General features: G+C 61.1%; 1 protein-coding gene across 1 annotated transcript in view; it reads left to right on the forward strand.

Moving 5' to 3' along the window:
- Nucleotides 1-1,059: 1,059 nt before the first annotated feature.
- The window catches only part of RARA (retinoic acid receptor alpha), a 34,186-nt gene continuing 20,009 nt past the window's right edge, over nt 1,060-15,236 (forward strand). The window contains exons 1-2 of the mRNA XM_060080564.1: nt 1,060-1,289; nt 12,792-13,334. Of these exons, the coding sequence (XP_059936547.1) occupies nt 13,157-13,334 (178 nt within the window). The 5' untranslated portion in view covers nt 1,060-1,289; nt 12,792-13,156. The remainder of the gene's footprint in view (nt 1,290-12,791; nt 13,335-15,236) is intronic.

Genomic DNA, 15,236 nt, shown 5'->3' on the forward strand with positions numbered 1-15,236 from the left:
CTGGGGTGGAGGCCTGGGAGTGTGGCACTTCCCCTTGCAGTGGGAAGTCCTGTGGGGGCACTTGTGGCTACTTCTCTGACCGGGGACGGGGAGGGGGGTGTTCCCTATTGATTCCTCTTTCTCTCCCCCAGTGGACTGCTAGAGGTGGGGAGATGGTCCTCCCAATCGGCGCAGCAGGCTGGGAGGGGGCTTGTGGCTGTGTTGGGGATTGGGGTCTCTGCAGAGGGAGAGTGATTCAGATCCTGCCCCGCTGGAACAAGAATGCGAGCTTTCCTGGCTCCTCCAGCCTGGGCCAGGAGAAAGAAGCTTGGGTCTGAGAGTCCCATAGCATGTAGGGGTGCTCCTGGGCGCCCCCTACTCGGCTCTTGGAAGATCACAAGAGCCGCTGTCCTTTTTGGGGGAGGGTTCTGGGGTTTGCTGAAGGGTTGGGTTGGGCCAGAGTTCCTCCGACTCACTTGAGCTGGAAACGTGTTTGGGGGAGACGAGGAGAGCAGGTGTACTTGAGGGCGGTCTACCTGCTTTTGCACTCCTTTTTTGCCAGTGAGAAAATTAGAATTTAGAGAGAGGAAGCGACTTGCTCAAGGTCACACAGCTCTCATTTTCAAGGGGTTCCTGGAGGAGGATTATAATTATGGGAGTCAGGGGCTTGACAGATAGGGCCGGAGTCACTGTATTCGCTTCCATATTACGTCGCAGCCCCTCTAACCCCGGTTTAGGTGTGAGGGGTGTGTGCGTATGATCCTTGCCCCTGTGAGTGTGGGTGTGTCGTTGGAGGGAAGGGAGTGTGATACCGCACCCTGCAGTCCTTTCCCTACCGAGCCCTCCTTCCATTTTTTGCGGAGAACTCCCCCTTCTCCCTCTGAATCTCTCCTTTTGGGGCAGAGGGAGGGATTCTCCCAGATTCCCACGGTCCAGCCTTCTGCTAGGCGCGGCTCCTTTAAGACTCGCCCTTTCCCGGGTCTGTTAAGGGGAGGGGGGGCGTGATACTGTGGGCCCGCCCCTTGTTGGTGATTGGTCGGAGGGCGGACGGGGGCGGGCCCGAGGGTGAGGGCCTCCCCGCTGCTCGGTACCCTCCGCCCCCCGGTCTGGGGCTCCGGGTAAAGTTTCAGCCTCCGCACGTGACTCGCCATGGCCGCTGCTTTCGCCCCGCGCCCCTGAGCCGCGGCCCCCCAAACCGCTCCTCTCCCTGGACCCCGCAACCCCTGACGCCGAGCGGCTCCAAGACTCAGGGTCAGGGCAGACGCCGTGCTCGCGGGCGACCCGGACGGATTGCTTCCCCCTACTGCGAGGTAACCTCTCCCCCGGGGATTTTGGAGAGCCTCCGGCTCCCGCAGGCATCGCGGCCCCTTGGCCTTCTCCTGAGAGGACCCGTGGGCGGGGACCCGGTGCCGGACGGGTTCCGACGGGAACCTGGTGTTTCCTGGGCTTCCCAACCCCGCGCCACCGTGCTCAGGGTGGGGGAGCCCCGTCTGTCCGTCTGTCTGCGCCCGTGTCTTCGCGCGAAGCCGTGAGGCGTCTGGGGCCGTCTGCCGCGCGTGTCTCCGGCGCCCGAGCTGTGGCAGAACCGCCGCTGGGAACTCCTGCTCTCTCTCACTTTTCTCTTCACAAACAAGCAAAACAAAAAGACTTTCAAACCTGTTTGGGGAGAGATCGGATGCCCAACGGACTAGCCCCCTCCTTCTTTCCCTCCTGTTATCTGAGCCGCCCTGTGGTTTGGGGAGAATCAGCCCAGGGGCCCACCCCCACCAGAGGCAGCCGGTTGGGGGGCGGGGCCCATTCAGCTGGTGTCCCCCGTGGAGCACGGAGAGCCGTCAGAATTGGGGACGGGAGCCAGTGCAGCCAGGGAGGGATGTCTCAGGGTCGGGTGGCACCATGGGGTTATGGAAGCTTTTGGGGGCGTAGGGAGGAAGGAATAGATTGGTCGTCTTTGCTCTGCCGAGGGTGTCTGGGACCTGGTGCCACCCAGAAGGCGGGGAAGCTGCTAGCCAGATGTGTATGTGGGAGGGGGGCGCTGGAAAATCTGCTTGGCAATGCCCCTTCTCCTCTCTGGACATTGCCCTATTGTCAGGCTCCGTGAGAAGGAGGCCAGGCCTCCAGTGTGCTAGGCTGGGGATGGGGACTAACTCATGTGGAAATCAGATAAGAAAAGCCCCCCGGTCTTGGAGACGCTTTTCCACCGTTCATCCTACCTTGGATAGGTTGCCCACGTGCTGGCATGGAGGGGGTACCCTTGGCCCCCACTAGTGCCAGTTCCCTCTTCTGTAACCAGATTGCCTTCTACCTGCGAGATGAGTGCACGTGTGTGTGTGTGTGTGTGTGTGTGTTTTCAGAGGAACACTCCCCCACTCCCCCACCCCATGCTGCTTACCCCCAACCCTCACTTCCGCTCCTAACTGCCGTTCCTCCTCCAGTTTCCTGGTTAGGAGATTCAGGGATATGTCTTGTCCCCTTCCCTGGCTGCAGCGGTCATAGGGCAGGGTTCTGGGGAAGTGGTTCAGTAAGGTTGCCAGGTCTTGCTAGGAAATGGGCTCAAGCCCCAAACTCTCTTCCAGGGCTTGTGCTTGATGGGGAGGCTGGGCTGGGGAAGCCCCAGGTTGCAGTGTGGGGTGGTTTGGAGCCTTGGGGCTTCCCCTATGAGGGGTGGAGATGAGTCTGGGGGAGGGAATAAGAGAAAGAGTATTTGGACCTGGAGGAAGAAGAGGGGTAGTTGTGGAATCAGGGAGTTTGTGGCTATGAAAGCTGTTGGTGCAGTGGGAGGGGCTAGGCCATCAGTCCTGCCTGGGAGTCTGGGCCATGTCAATCCTGAGACAGAGCGGTCACTAGGGTCAGACTGGGGTTGACCCTTGGGAGCTGAGGATCTTGGATTTGGAGGGTGTGAATGCGTGTGCATGTGGTGGTCACCTCAGGACTTGCCCTGCCAGACTGATGAGGGCAGTGCAGGTGCAGTGGCAGTTCTGAGAAGACCCTGGGCTCGGAACCGCTTAATCCTGGCCGCCTCCTCTTATAGCCCCCAAATCCCCATCCTTCAGGTTGACCCTAAATGCCCCTGCTACCACTCTGGGAAATCTCTCTGGTCCCCCGCCTACTCCCAGCCATGTGGCAGCCTGGCAGGAAGCTAGCTGCGGGCAGCCCCATCCTGATCTCCCCCATGCCGCCCTGCTAGGCATAGTCACCCACATGTACCATGACGTGGTTCCTGCCAGCATGTCTATTGTGGGGGGAAAGGGCATTGTCTGAGTGGCCCTTAAGGTCTGTTTTGGGGGTACTGACCCAGACCCCAGTTAATTAGCTCCACTTCCCCTAAATCATTTGGTCTTGGAAGCTGGCTCTGCCTTCTGGGAACCCCTCCACCCCCACCCTTGCGCCACTCCTTGCTCAGACTTGAGGGTATTAGGTGGGTTGTCCTCAGAACTGTGTGACAGGGTGGGGCCTGCCCCCAGATAAAACCTCAGGGCCCCATTCCCTGTCCTCTGGGTGGCACTGGCACGGGCAGGGCAGGACCCAGACTGGGCTGTACGGGTGGGTGTGTTTGGGACTCTGTGGGGTCCATTTAGGAGCTCTGTCTGGGTTTGGGGGTGATGGGCATCTGGGGAGGGTAATCCTGTCCCTGTGATGAGTAAATGGGGTAATCTCCACTCACCCAGCACCCCACACCCTTTCTAGTGGTGGTGGTTTGGGGAGTGTGGGAAGCTGGCAGGGCTCCTGGCAAGATGGCCAGGGTTGTCTTGACTTACTGGGTTTTGGGAAAGGAGTGTGGCAACTGATACCCCAGTTCCCAGGGCTTTGGCTCCATGTCCTCTCTGACGCCTGCTGTCTTTCCTCCCTCGGTTCCCCTCTCCACCCTCTGGCTGCTGTACGGAGCCCACAGGGTTTGTGGGGGGATGTGGGGTGGGAGCGAAGGCCTGGCTCTCCGTGGGTATCCAGGGAGTGTTCTGGGGATGGGCAGGATTGGCTGAGGGAGTCTGGGTGTCCCTGCAGAGTGGGCGGCACTCGGGGACCAGGCCCAGAGTGTGAGAATGTGTCAGTGTCGGTGTGTCTGTCCTGTCTGGCTTGGGCGTGGGCGTCTCTTGCTTCGTCTGGATCTTGCCTCCCGCTCCAGTCCCCGCCCCCCTCCCTCTCAGCTGGGACCGCCTGCTTGCTCTCTCTGCAACTGGAGCCTCCCTTGCCTGTTCCTGGAATTTGGAGAGGAGGAGGAGGAAGAGGCAGGCAGACAGACCTCCCACGCTCTAGCCCGCCCGGCCTGGCATCGTGGGGAAATGAAATAGGTGCGGTGGAACTAAGGTTTCCCTGCCTTCCCCAGACCCTCCAACACACATCACAGAGTCCAGGGGGCCAGGTCTTACAGAAGGGGCCTGGGCTGCCCCCTCCCCACCAGGCAGCAGTGCCTCCTTCTTTTACCCGGCATCCTGCTGGCCAGGGCCCCTGCCTGGACCTCAGGCACCACCGTCAGCCTGGGGAGCGGGTGGGGGATTAGACTGCTGCCAGCCTGGCCAGCACCTGTTGCCAACCCCCAGCCCTGTAACTGGAGCAGGCCAGGGAGGGGGGCTGCAAAATGACAGGTGGAATTTCTGCAACCAGGCAACCCCCCACCCACTGGATATGCCTTTCCCTTCCGGCCCCGGAACAAGGAAAGCCTACCCCCCCCCCCGACCCAAGTGTCAACCTGATCTCGTGGGTGATGTCCCTATCCTGCCTGTGGGGGTTAGGGCCCCGGAGATGGGCAAGGGGATGAGTTTATTGCTATTTGCCCGATGACCGCCAGCCGCATCGCTGGCTGCAGGGCTGGGCTGCCCTTGTCGTGTTTTCTGAGCTCTGCTGCTCTGGCTGGGCTGGGGGGTATGGGGGTGTGTGGATGGGGGTGGTTCTCTGTTAATGTTTTAATTGCATAAAAACTGGGAGCTCAGCTCCGGGCCAGTGGGGAGTCTGGGTCTGGCTAGCCGCCCGGTTTGGGCTAAATATAGTCTGGGACATCTGCAGAGAAGGGGAGGGGGGTGGCGGGAGGTTCCATTCCCCCCGCCTCCGGCCAAGGTGCCCTCGTCTGGGCGAGCACCTTGGAGCAGGGAGGGGGATTCCTCAGCACGAAAGGCAGGGGAGAGGCGGTGGGGGCTGGGCACTGTTGGGACCTCGCCTGCCTGGAGGCCAGGAGACGCCTGAGCTGAACCCGGAGGATCAGGAACCGAGCTGGAGTGGGGCGCGCCGGGGCGGATCCAGTGGCCCTGCTCGCTTCCCCCCAGAGCTGCCTGAGGTCAGGCAGTCTCTGTGTGTCACTGCGCCCGGTGGTGTGTCACCGTGACCCACTCACTCTATGTGTGCCTGTGTGTACACACCTACCTCGGAGTAGCTGCCTCCCGGCTCCTCCCCTGGAGCCTCTGTCCCCTGGGTCCTACCGCAGGTCCCCAGCCCTCCTTCCTTGTGTCCCTCGCCCCACAGTAAACCTTCAGCCCAGGAATCGAGACTTGAGAAGGGGAAGCTGCGGTGGGGAGTTCTCTGATCTCCAGTCACGGCAGGAAGTGGAAGGGAGGGGGACCCAAAGGGGAGAACCGTGAGTGGCAGGCGGGAAGGGAGGGCCCGTCAGCCCTGCGGCCAGCTGCGCACACTGCAGTGGGGTTGGGGGTGTATGTGTGGCCACCTTCCCAGCTGACCTCTTCCCTCCAGTTCCAAGTGGGGGAAACTTAGGGGACAGCTGCTTCCCCAGGGGCTGCTAACAATCTTCCTCGCCCCCCCCCCACTGAAAAAAACTGTCTTCCTGTCACGTGGCTGTCACTTCCTGGCCCTCTGTGGTTCCCGGGATGTTTGTTGTTGGTTGCCATGGAGATGGCCGCCTTGGGCACTACCCTGGTTCTTGTGGGGAGGGAGCTGCCCCTCCCCCTAGGCCCACAGTTTGTGGGGGGGATTGGGGGGGCATGCCCAGGGGGCTGTTTCAAGCTGAGTGTGTGTGGTCTCCGATGCCCCAGATCCCCCAGGGCCCCCCAGACTTCTGTCTGTGGGAAGGAGTCACAGCCACCTACTCAGACTGAGCGTCGGGGAGACTGTGACCACGTCTGGCTGTGCTTGGCTGTGGCTGAGTGTGAATCTGACCGATTGTGCAGACCCTGTCCCCTCCAGCCTGGGTCCCGCTGTCCCAGAAAGATGCCCGTTCTTGGAACCTCCGCTCCCTGTCCCCTTTCCCTTTGGAGCCTTCTCCCGTCCTGTGTTCTCATGGAAACTACCTTCCCCAGGGAGTTTCTGTGGTTTCTTGGGGTCCAGGCTGGAGTAGGGAGGGTCTCTGGGCAGGATCCCCAGTTGTGTGTGTTTTGGGGCCGGGGAGGTGGTGGTCCCCAGGGCCTCCTCTCCCCTCCACACACAGCCTGCACCCGCTTCGCCCTGATCCCGCAGGCCCTGTGCTTTAAGGGGCTGGTCCTGGGACCTTGTGACCATCCGCCCCACCCCCTGGTGGGCTTCCCTGTTCAGCTGGGGGTGGAGAGGGGAAGAGATTCCCCCTAGTTCTGGCCCCACCTGAGTAGGTGGGTGTGGAGCGTGGGGAGTAGGAAGTTCCTGGGGGTCGCTGGATGGGGGGTGTGGGGCGGGGCACAGGCTGACTCAGGCCTGGTCTGGGGTCAGAGCCAAAAGGATATCCTGAGGCGGGAGGGGGGCGGGGGCGGGCGTTCCCGGCTTCCCTGCAGCCCGGGTCCCTAGGGAAGGACGCCGCCGGGAGGGGGCTGGTAGCACTGGGTCGTGCCCACAGTCAGTCCGCCCCGGGGCGGGGTTGGAGCCGAGTTGAGGGGTTGGGGGAGGCGGGTTGCAGCCGCGCAGCCGCGCACATACCTGCTGCTCTGTGTGCTCGGCAGCCCCCGCCCCTTGTGAGAGTTATGCTTCCTGCACCGCGGAGAGGGGGGACAGTGGTGAGGGGGCAGCTGCCAAGGTGGGGGTGGGGAAAGCCCCGTGCCAGGCTGGCTGTGAGGACGGTGGTTTCCAGGCTGGGGGGCTGTCCCCTTTTGTCTGTGCCCCTTCGGTCCCCGACCCGGACAGAGCTGCCTTTGTGTGGTCCACACACTCCTGTGGTCTGGCTGTGGCCTCGGCAGCCTCATCTCTTCCCCTTCCTGTTTTCTTCCTTCCCCGTGGGCCCATCCCTCTCCTTGAGGCCTGGGCTGCCCCCTGCCCTTTCACCTGCTCTCTGCTCCAAGGGAAGACTGGGTGGGAGGCTTCAGCTCTGGTTCTCGGTGGGCCCCTCAGTCACCCTGGGCTTCGGAGGCCCTGGGCACATCTCCCAGGGGGCTCTGGGGTGCAGTCCCTGGGGTGCGGAGTCGGGACACTGCCCTGACCAGCAGACATCCCCGCCTCCCCCACTTCCTCCTCCCAGCACCTGGCCTGGCCTGTCCTGGGCTTGGGTTGTCCAGTTGCCCTTTCTGCCTGGTATTCAGTCACTGCGGGGATGATGGCCCGTGGAGGTCAGGCAGCCCTGTGTAGCTGGGGCAGAAGCTTGGGCGGGTACAAGTTGGGGAGACATCAGATCGACTTTTCTGGGACTAGGTGCTGTGTCTTGAGGCCGTGGGCAGTGGCAGCATCCAGAGGCCAGACGCTGGACTTCAGCACTCCCCTGACTCTCTCCGTAGATGTGCTCAGGCCCTGCACGTGCTTGGGGCAGGTTTTCCAACAAGTCCCGGCTCCAGCGAGGCGGGCCTGGGCTTCTGAGGACTGGTGGGGAAGAGGTGCCCTCCACCTGTCCCAACCTCACCCCGCTGACCCTTCTCAGGCCCTCCTGGGGTGGTCTCTCTCAAAATGTGGCTGGCCTTGCTGGCTTCCTGCAGCCCAGAGCCTGGAGAGCAAAAGGTAAACAGAGGACCAGAGTGGCCAGGAGGAGGAGAGAGGGGCCTCTGGAAAAAGGGGGAAAAGGGAGTAATGTTCATCTGAGGAGTATGGGGGAGGGGAGAGGTTTTGGCTTTGTGTGTGTGTGAGTGTGTGTGTATTTTTCTGGAAAGTTTATCAATAGTTCCAGCCCACTGTTCTGGTTTGAAATCTGCCCTGTCCCGCCCTGCCCTGCTCTGCCAGCTCCTGACAGGGGAGGGGGTCCAGAGGGGCTGGGTCTTTGCTTCCGTCAGGGCTGGAGTCCCTGTTCCCCACCCCCAAGTTGAGCTTGAGCTTTGGGTGTCATTTGCATCTGATTCACTGACTGTCTAGAATGCCTAGGAAAGCCCCTGTCCCCCCTTGTTTTAAGCTCCCCAATCCTTATCCCCTCCTCTCAGCCCGTCTGGGACTGCCTGGCTTCTATTCCTTGGGAGCCATGGTAGTGGGGTAGCCTGGGAAGCAGAGAGGAGGGAGTGGATGAAGAAGCGGGGCAGGGCCAGCTGGGTTTGGGGACCCCTGGCTCCTCCTCCCTGAGGGCAGGGGGGGAAATCGTCTATTCCTCTTCCCCTCCTCCCCTCCCCACGTCCAAAGGTTTCCCTTTTTTGGTTTGTGAAATGAAAGAAGGGAATTGGGGAAAGGGTTGTGGTCAGGCCTCCACCCACACCCCGAATATTCCTCTCCCCACATTCCTGTCCTCAGTCTGGGGGGAAGCAGACCCTGGAAAATGGGTAATTCTCCCGCCCAGCCCTGTCAGCAGCTGCTAGCCCTGGCTGGGGCAGGGACAGCAGACATACTGCCCAGGGAGGCCCCGAGGTGGTGCTGGCAGGCGCGGGGGAGGGAGGGGACCCGTTGCCCAGCACCTCCTGTGTGCTGGGTGGGCGCTGTGCTAGGTGCTTTCCAGGACTTTTATCTCTTAAATCACACAGCCCGTTGTTGAGGTAGGCAGTTCACAGACGAGTAAACAGTTGCTTAGAGAGGTTAAGTGACTTGCCTAAGGTCACCCAGAGTGGCAGAGCTGAGATTTGACCCTTCAGACTTCTGGTTCTTTCTACTGTCTTACAGCTCGGCCAACATTTGCCTTTTTCTCCAGATGTGTGACTCTGGGGACATAAAGAACGGGTAGCTGGGGACACCTGACACTGGGGGAGGGATCCTGGAGCCTTTTGAGGGTGAGGGAGGCCCCAGTGGGCAGGGGTGCCTGGCTGGTGGCAGGTGCTCCGGCCCTCCCCCCCACCCCCCCCTTTCTCCTGTGCGGAGGCTGGGCTCCGGGTATGGGAGGTGTGGGCCTGTGGTTTTTCTCTCCCTCAAGAGAGGGTGCCCACGGGCAGTGGAGGTGGCGGGCATAGGGTGGAGGTTGGATGTGGGTAATTTGTTTTCCCTTTCTTTGGTGCTGGTTTCGATTCTCTGACAGTGTCTTCTCCACCCCTGGGTGCAGGGGGCCAGGACCCAGGCATCTCCCCAAGGGTCGTGGTTCCAGAGGGACCTTCTGAGGCCGGGCCTGTGCTCTTTGGCCCCGCCCCCATCATCCCTGCCCTTGCCCATCCCTGTTCCCTGGCCAGCCTGGCCCTTGGCCCATTTCTGTAACCTTTGCCCCCTCCCTTGGCTCAAGGCCCTCCCCGGGGAACTAACTGCATTGAAGTTTGCAGGCTGAGCTCCTTCGGTGAGGCTCCAATGGGGGTGGGGAACACCCTCCAGCCTCTCCCTGGGGTGTGTATCTGTGGCTGAGGTTTGAAGTATGGTCCAGTTTCAAACTCCTCAGGGGCAGAATTGAGGCATAAAGGCGGCTGTGGTTAATCTCTCCTCTGGGGTCAAGGGTCAGCTCCAGAGGGTCCAGACCGAACCTCCTGCCGCCCCCCAGCCCCCAAAAGCTGGGTCAGGAGGCCTGGGTTCTGGAGTGAATGGCTTCCTGGGCCTCACCTCAGAGAGGCCGGCCCCCATTTGGACCTGAATCCACCGGCGTGCTTCTCTGTGTCTGTGGACCCTGCTGTGTACTGGGGGGCCGGCCCGCAGGAAGGCAGGTACAGAGGCTCGCCTGGCTGGGGGAGGGCCAGGGTAGGTGCAGTTTGGGAAACTCTGAGGCTGTGGTTGTGCGTCTGTGGGGAGCTGTGTCCCGGGCTGGGCATGCAGGCCTGGAGCCGGCTTCACTATCTGTGGAGCCCAGGTGTGGAAGGATCGCATCTCCGGGTTCCCTCTCCTCACGTGTCACATGCGTGCCCGCACGCACCCGGGCTGGGTGTGCAAGCACGCGTGCTCTTGGCCACCGGACGCTTTCCCTGGAGCTGCGCGTGTGAGTTTCTGCAAGTGGGTGTGCACGTATGTGAGGGTCTGACTGTCAACGCTGGTGAGGCTCAGCCAACCCCTCCCTCCCTTGCTGGCTCGAGTTCCCCTTGTGTGGCGCCCCTCAGGGTTGTGGGGGGCCAGGGCGGCAGCTGGCCGACGGGTGGGGTCCCTGCTCCTCTGATGTCAGCCTCGCAGCCCGGGAGGGAGTTGGCAGGGGCCTGGGGCAGGAAGGGGGCACCTTGTTCAGGAGCAAGGAGAGAGGCCCGATGGTGGTCATAATTAGTCACAGTCAAAATTGTGCTCGTTGACAATAGGGGAGCTGCCCCCCCCACTCCTTGCAAGTACCTGTCCCCCTCCCCCTCCCTCAGCCCCGCACAGTCACAGGCTGGCTGGCCGGCCCGGCTGGGCCCAGAAGTCCTGGCCTCGTCCATAGTGGCCTTGGCAGAACTCCCCCATCCCAGGCATGGTCCTCAGCCAAATGCTGGCCATGTGTGTGTCCTCTGGACTCCAGGTCTGAGCCTGGAGCCTGGAGCTTGGAGCCTGGCACGGCCTGCGCTTGGGGAGGAAGGGCTTGGAAAGGGAGGTAGTCCTTATTTGGGATCTCTGTGGCCCTGTTTTCTTTTCTCTCTCCTTCCTCCCCGCCTTTCTTTCTTTCTTAATAGCTTGATGGAGGTATAATTCATATACCATACAATTCACCCATTAGAGTGTACAATTCACTGGTTTCAGTATAGTCACAAGAGTTGTGCAACCGTCACCACAATCACTTTTAGAAAATTTTCATCACTCCAGAAAGAGCCCCCATACCATTCGGCAGTCACTTCCCATTTCCCTCAAACCCATGCCCCAGCCCCTGGTAACCACAATCTACTTTCTGCCTTTATAGATTTGCCTATTTTGGACATTTCATGTAAATGGAATCATACAGTAGGTGGTCTTTTACAACTAGCATAATGTTTTCAGGGTTTATCCATGTTGTCGTGTATATCGGTACTTTGTTCCTTTTTATGGCAGAATAACATTCCATTTATGGATGTACAACTTTTTATTTATCCATTCATCAGTTGATGGACATTTGGGTCGGTTCTACTTTTTGGCTGTTAGGAGTGCTGGTATGAACATCCACACCCATGTACAAGTTTTTGTGTGGACTTACGTGTTTTTTTTTTTTTTTTGCTGTACGCGGGCCTCTCACTGTTGCGGCCTCTCCCGTTGCGGAGCACAGGCTCTGGACGCGCAGGCTCATTGGCCATGGCTCACGGGCCTAGCCGCTCCGCGGCATGTGGGATCTTCCCAGACCGGGGCACGAACCCGCGTCCCCTGCATCGGCAGGCGGACTCTCAACCACTGCGCCAACAGGGAAGCCCTGGACTTACGTTTTAACTTCTCTTGGGTAGATACCTAGAAGTGGAATTGCTGGGTCGTGTAACTCTTGTGTTTAACCTCTTAAGGAACTGCCACACTGTTTTCCAAAGCAGCTGCAACATTTTACATTCCCACCAGCAATGTCTGAGTGTTTCAATTTCTCCGCATCCTCACGTACTTGTCGTTATCAGTGTTTTTGATTATAGCCATCTTAGTGGCTGCAAAGTGGTATCTCATTGTGGTTTTGCTTGGCCATGTTTCTTTCTCTCTCTTTTCTTTTGTCTCTCATATATGTCATGTGTGTGTATACACACACACTCATATATAAATACGTGCATATTTATTGATACTGTTTACATGTATCCTCCTGGACCTCTTGTGGATGCTTCTCTTTCTCCATCTCGTTCTCTGCTCTTGTTGCTGCCTGTCTGTCTCACTGTGTCGTGGAATTTCTGGGTTCATCTCTGTCTCTTGCTACCCGTGGTGTTTTCTCTGCGTGTCCTCGGGTCCCAGCTGTTCAAACAGGGTATGGATTTGTGGATGCACTGGTGGAGGGGCATCTGGCCTTTCATCTTCTGCCCACCTCCCACCCTCTCCAGGGAGGTTGCTTCTGCAGACAGAGTATGTGGGTGAACTCTGAGATCGGTCTCCCTTGCCCCTCCATTGCCTGGGAGTAGGGGGCTTCCACCCTGGGCAGTCCCTGCCCATCATGCTGTTAGGCAATGGAGGTGATACCCAGGAGTCCTCGGTTCCCATTTCCCTATTTGTATGTATGTAAACGGGCCTCCCCTCTGGGCCCGTGGGACAGACCCATCTGGGGTGCTCGGGCTTGGATTTGGGGGGGAAGTGGTGTAAGCGGGGCCCCCTGGCTTAGGAGTCATTTTTCTGAGAAGTGCCACCGCTTTAGGGAAACGGCTTTTCCTCCCCCTCCCTCCTCCCTTCAAGCACACGTTCCCTGCATCTTGACCTCAGGTAACCCGCTTTGGGGGAAGGAGGGCCAGCTGCCTTCCTCTGCAGCAGGAATCTTCCTTTCGGGGTGGCATGGCACCGGGGACCCTTTCCTCTCAGGATTGTGGGTGAGAGGCCCTCCTCGGCTCTGGGCTCTGTCCCCGTCTCCCCAGCCTGGCTCTGCTGTCCTGCCACCCCCAGCAGTGTCTGGGCCCTACTCCCAGGCGGTCTCTGCCAGCCAGGCATGGTGCCAGCTGTCTGCTCAGCCGGGTGCCACGGGAAAATCTCCGGCCGCCCAGGTTGGGGAGCTCCGCGGGGAATGCCCGTGCGCCTGCTCCTCGGTGCCCACTCACCTGTCTTTTTTCTCTCTGCAGCATCACAGGACATGGCCTCCCCCGCCACCTAGCTGGGGCCCACCTAGGAGAGGGATCCTTTCGGCGTCCTGAAGGCCAGCTCTGGACCTTCCTGGGAAAGTGCCAGCTCACAGAAGTGCTTGACCAAAGGACCGGCTCTTGGGACGTCCCCCAGCCCACCTGGCCCCCAACTGGAGTGGGGGCTCCAGGAGGCTGAGGTCAGCCTGCTAGCCTTGGACCGCAGCTCCAGGACAGAAGGGGGGGGTGGGCTGACCACCCAAACCCCCTCTGGGCCCAGGCCCCATGACCCGAGGAGAGGCGGCCTGAAGCCTGCCAGAGCCTTTGGCCAGACTGTCTGCCTGCTCTTCTGACTGTGGCTGCTTGGCATGGCCAGTAACAGCAGCTCTTGCCCGACACCTGGGGGCGGGCACCTCAGTGGATACCCGGTGCCCCCCTACGCCTTCTTCTTCCCCCCCATGCTGGGTGGACTCTCCCCACCAGGCGCCCTGACCACTCTCCAGCACCAGCTTCCAGTTAGCGGCTATAGCACGCCATCCCCAGCCAGTAAGTGGAGTGGTGGGCACGGTGGGAGGGGCGGTGGAGGGCGGCAGGCCGAGGTGGGCCTCTAGGCACATCTCTTCGGCAGTGGCCAGGGCTCCTCCAGACACGGGGGGATCGTCGTCTGGTGGGGCTTGTAGGCTGGTGGCCGTGATTGTGTTTGGTGTTGGGGGGACAGAGGGAGAGCTGAACAGTGCTGTCCTCCGGCGCCTCTCACGCGCCCCCGCCCCGCGCTCTGCCGTGGAGGGCCTTATAAATAGCTCCAAGGACTGGACACGGAGGCTGGAGGCGGGTAAACAAACCTCTCGACATTTGGTGGAAATGGCAGCTCTACTGAGAGCAGCGCCCCACCTCCGCCCCGCCCCATCCAGTGCCTCTGGGGGAAGGGGCTTGGAGGCGTACAATCCCCTCCCCTCGCCTTGGCCAGGCTAGGTGGTGCTTCCCTTTGTGGGGAGGGTGAGAGGGAGGGGCCCACAGGCAGCCGGGTGGGTCGGGGCAGTGTCCCAGGAGGGGGCGCTCAGCCTGGACTCCGGCTGTGGACGCAAGCCTGCTCTTGGCAGGGCCTGTGTTTTCTCTCCGCCTCCGCCTTCTGCCACAGGGGTCGCCTGTTGGCTGGGTGGGGGTCTCGGTAACCTTCCCTGGCTGGCCGAGCCAGGTAGTGGGAGGTGGCGGCAGCTATGGCCAGCTGGCAGGGTCCAGGCCTCGGGCCTGCCAGGACGCTTACAGTAACTCTGGCCCCCAGGGCCCAGCTGGGCGCCGGGCCAGGGCTTGGCGGCGCGGGGGAGGGAGCCGGGGCCTGGCCTGGGGCGGGAGGGGGTGGGAGCCGCAGAAGGGGGCCGTGGACGGCGGACTGGCTGGTCAGCTGCTGACCTGGGAAACGTGTCCCACCTCTCCTGGCGGGCAGGTACTGAACACCCTGCCCCGGGCACCCACCGCCTCTCCCGTGGCCACTGGCAAGCTGCCTGGCGCCGCTGCCCTGTGCGCCCGGCTGGGCTGGGTCAGTGCCCCCTTCCCAGTGTGGGGGCAGCGCCCTCTCCCCGGAGCCAGGGAGTCTCTTTGTCCCTGGGGCAGGCCCTGGCTGGGCGCCTCACTGCCCACACTGGCCGGCTGCCCACTGCCACCACTGCTTCCTGGCTCACCTCCTCTGGCTGCACGGTGGCCCCCTCCCTCCCAGGCCCCACCAGCCACTGGGAGCAGGGGCTCTAAGTCTGTGCTACTTTAGGTCCCTACCCTTTGTGCCCTGGGGCAGGGGGCAGGCGGATGCTGCCTACTTCAACCTCCACCTTCTGTTTCCTCCCTTGGAGGTGCGCAGCCGGCAGCACTTCGACCTGGGAGTCGGAGTCGGAAGCCCGATTCTGGCCTGGTCTTCAGTCTATGCTAGGTGATGGGGGAGGCCAGTGTCTGGGTTCGGGGCTGCTGGGGAAGGGGCGGGTGTGTCTGTGTGGGGTAGTGCCTGCGTCCGTGGGGACTGGGATTCATATCCCAGCTCCAGTGACTGCTGGAGTGTCTGCTTCCTGCCAGGGTGGGGTTTTCAGGGAGGGAGACATCGAGGGTGCTCAGCCTGGTGCCGGTGGACAGCTTGCTCTTCCCCAGGTGATAGGAACAGAGCCCCAGATGCTCTGTCCACCTGGGGCCTGGCTCACGGAGGGTTGGATGGGGCTGGGCCTGACCCCTGACCTTGCCCTGTCTTGTGCCGGACAAGCAAATGTTTTGCCCTTCTTTGAATGTTGCAAGCTTCTTCCTCTTTCTTAGAGGTGGGTGGGGAGGGTTTCCGGGTACCCCACTTCCCATCCTGCTAACCTTCATCCCCCAGGGTGGGGTGCCCACACTTCGGGTTGGGCAATGCCCCTTCCTGCCCCCTCCCTTTGTGAGCCTGTGGGTTGCCCTGGCCCTTCCTAGTAAACAATA

This window comes from Mesoplodon densirostris, chromosome 18, assembly GCF_025265405.1.
Source record: "Mesoplodon densirostris isolate mMesDen1 chromosome 18, mMesDen1 primary haplotype, whole genome shotgun sequence".
Taxonomy (NCBI): Eukaryota; Metazoa; Chordata; class Mammalia; order Artiodactyla; family Ziphiidae; genus Mesoplodon; species Mesoplodon densirostris.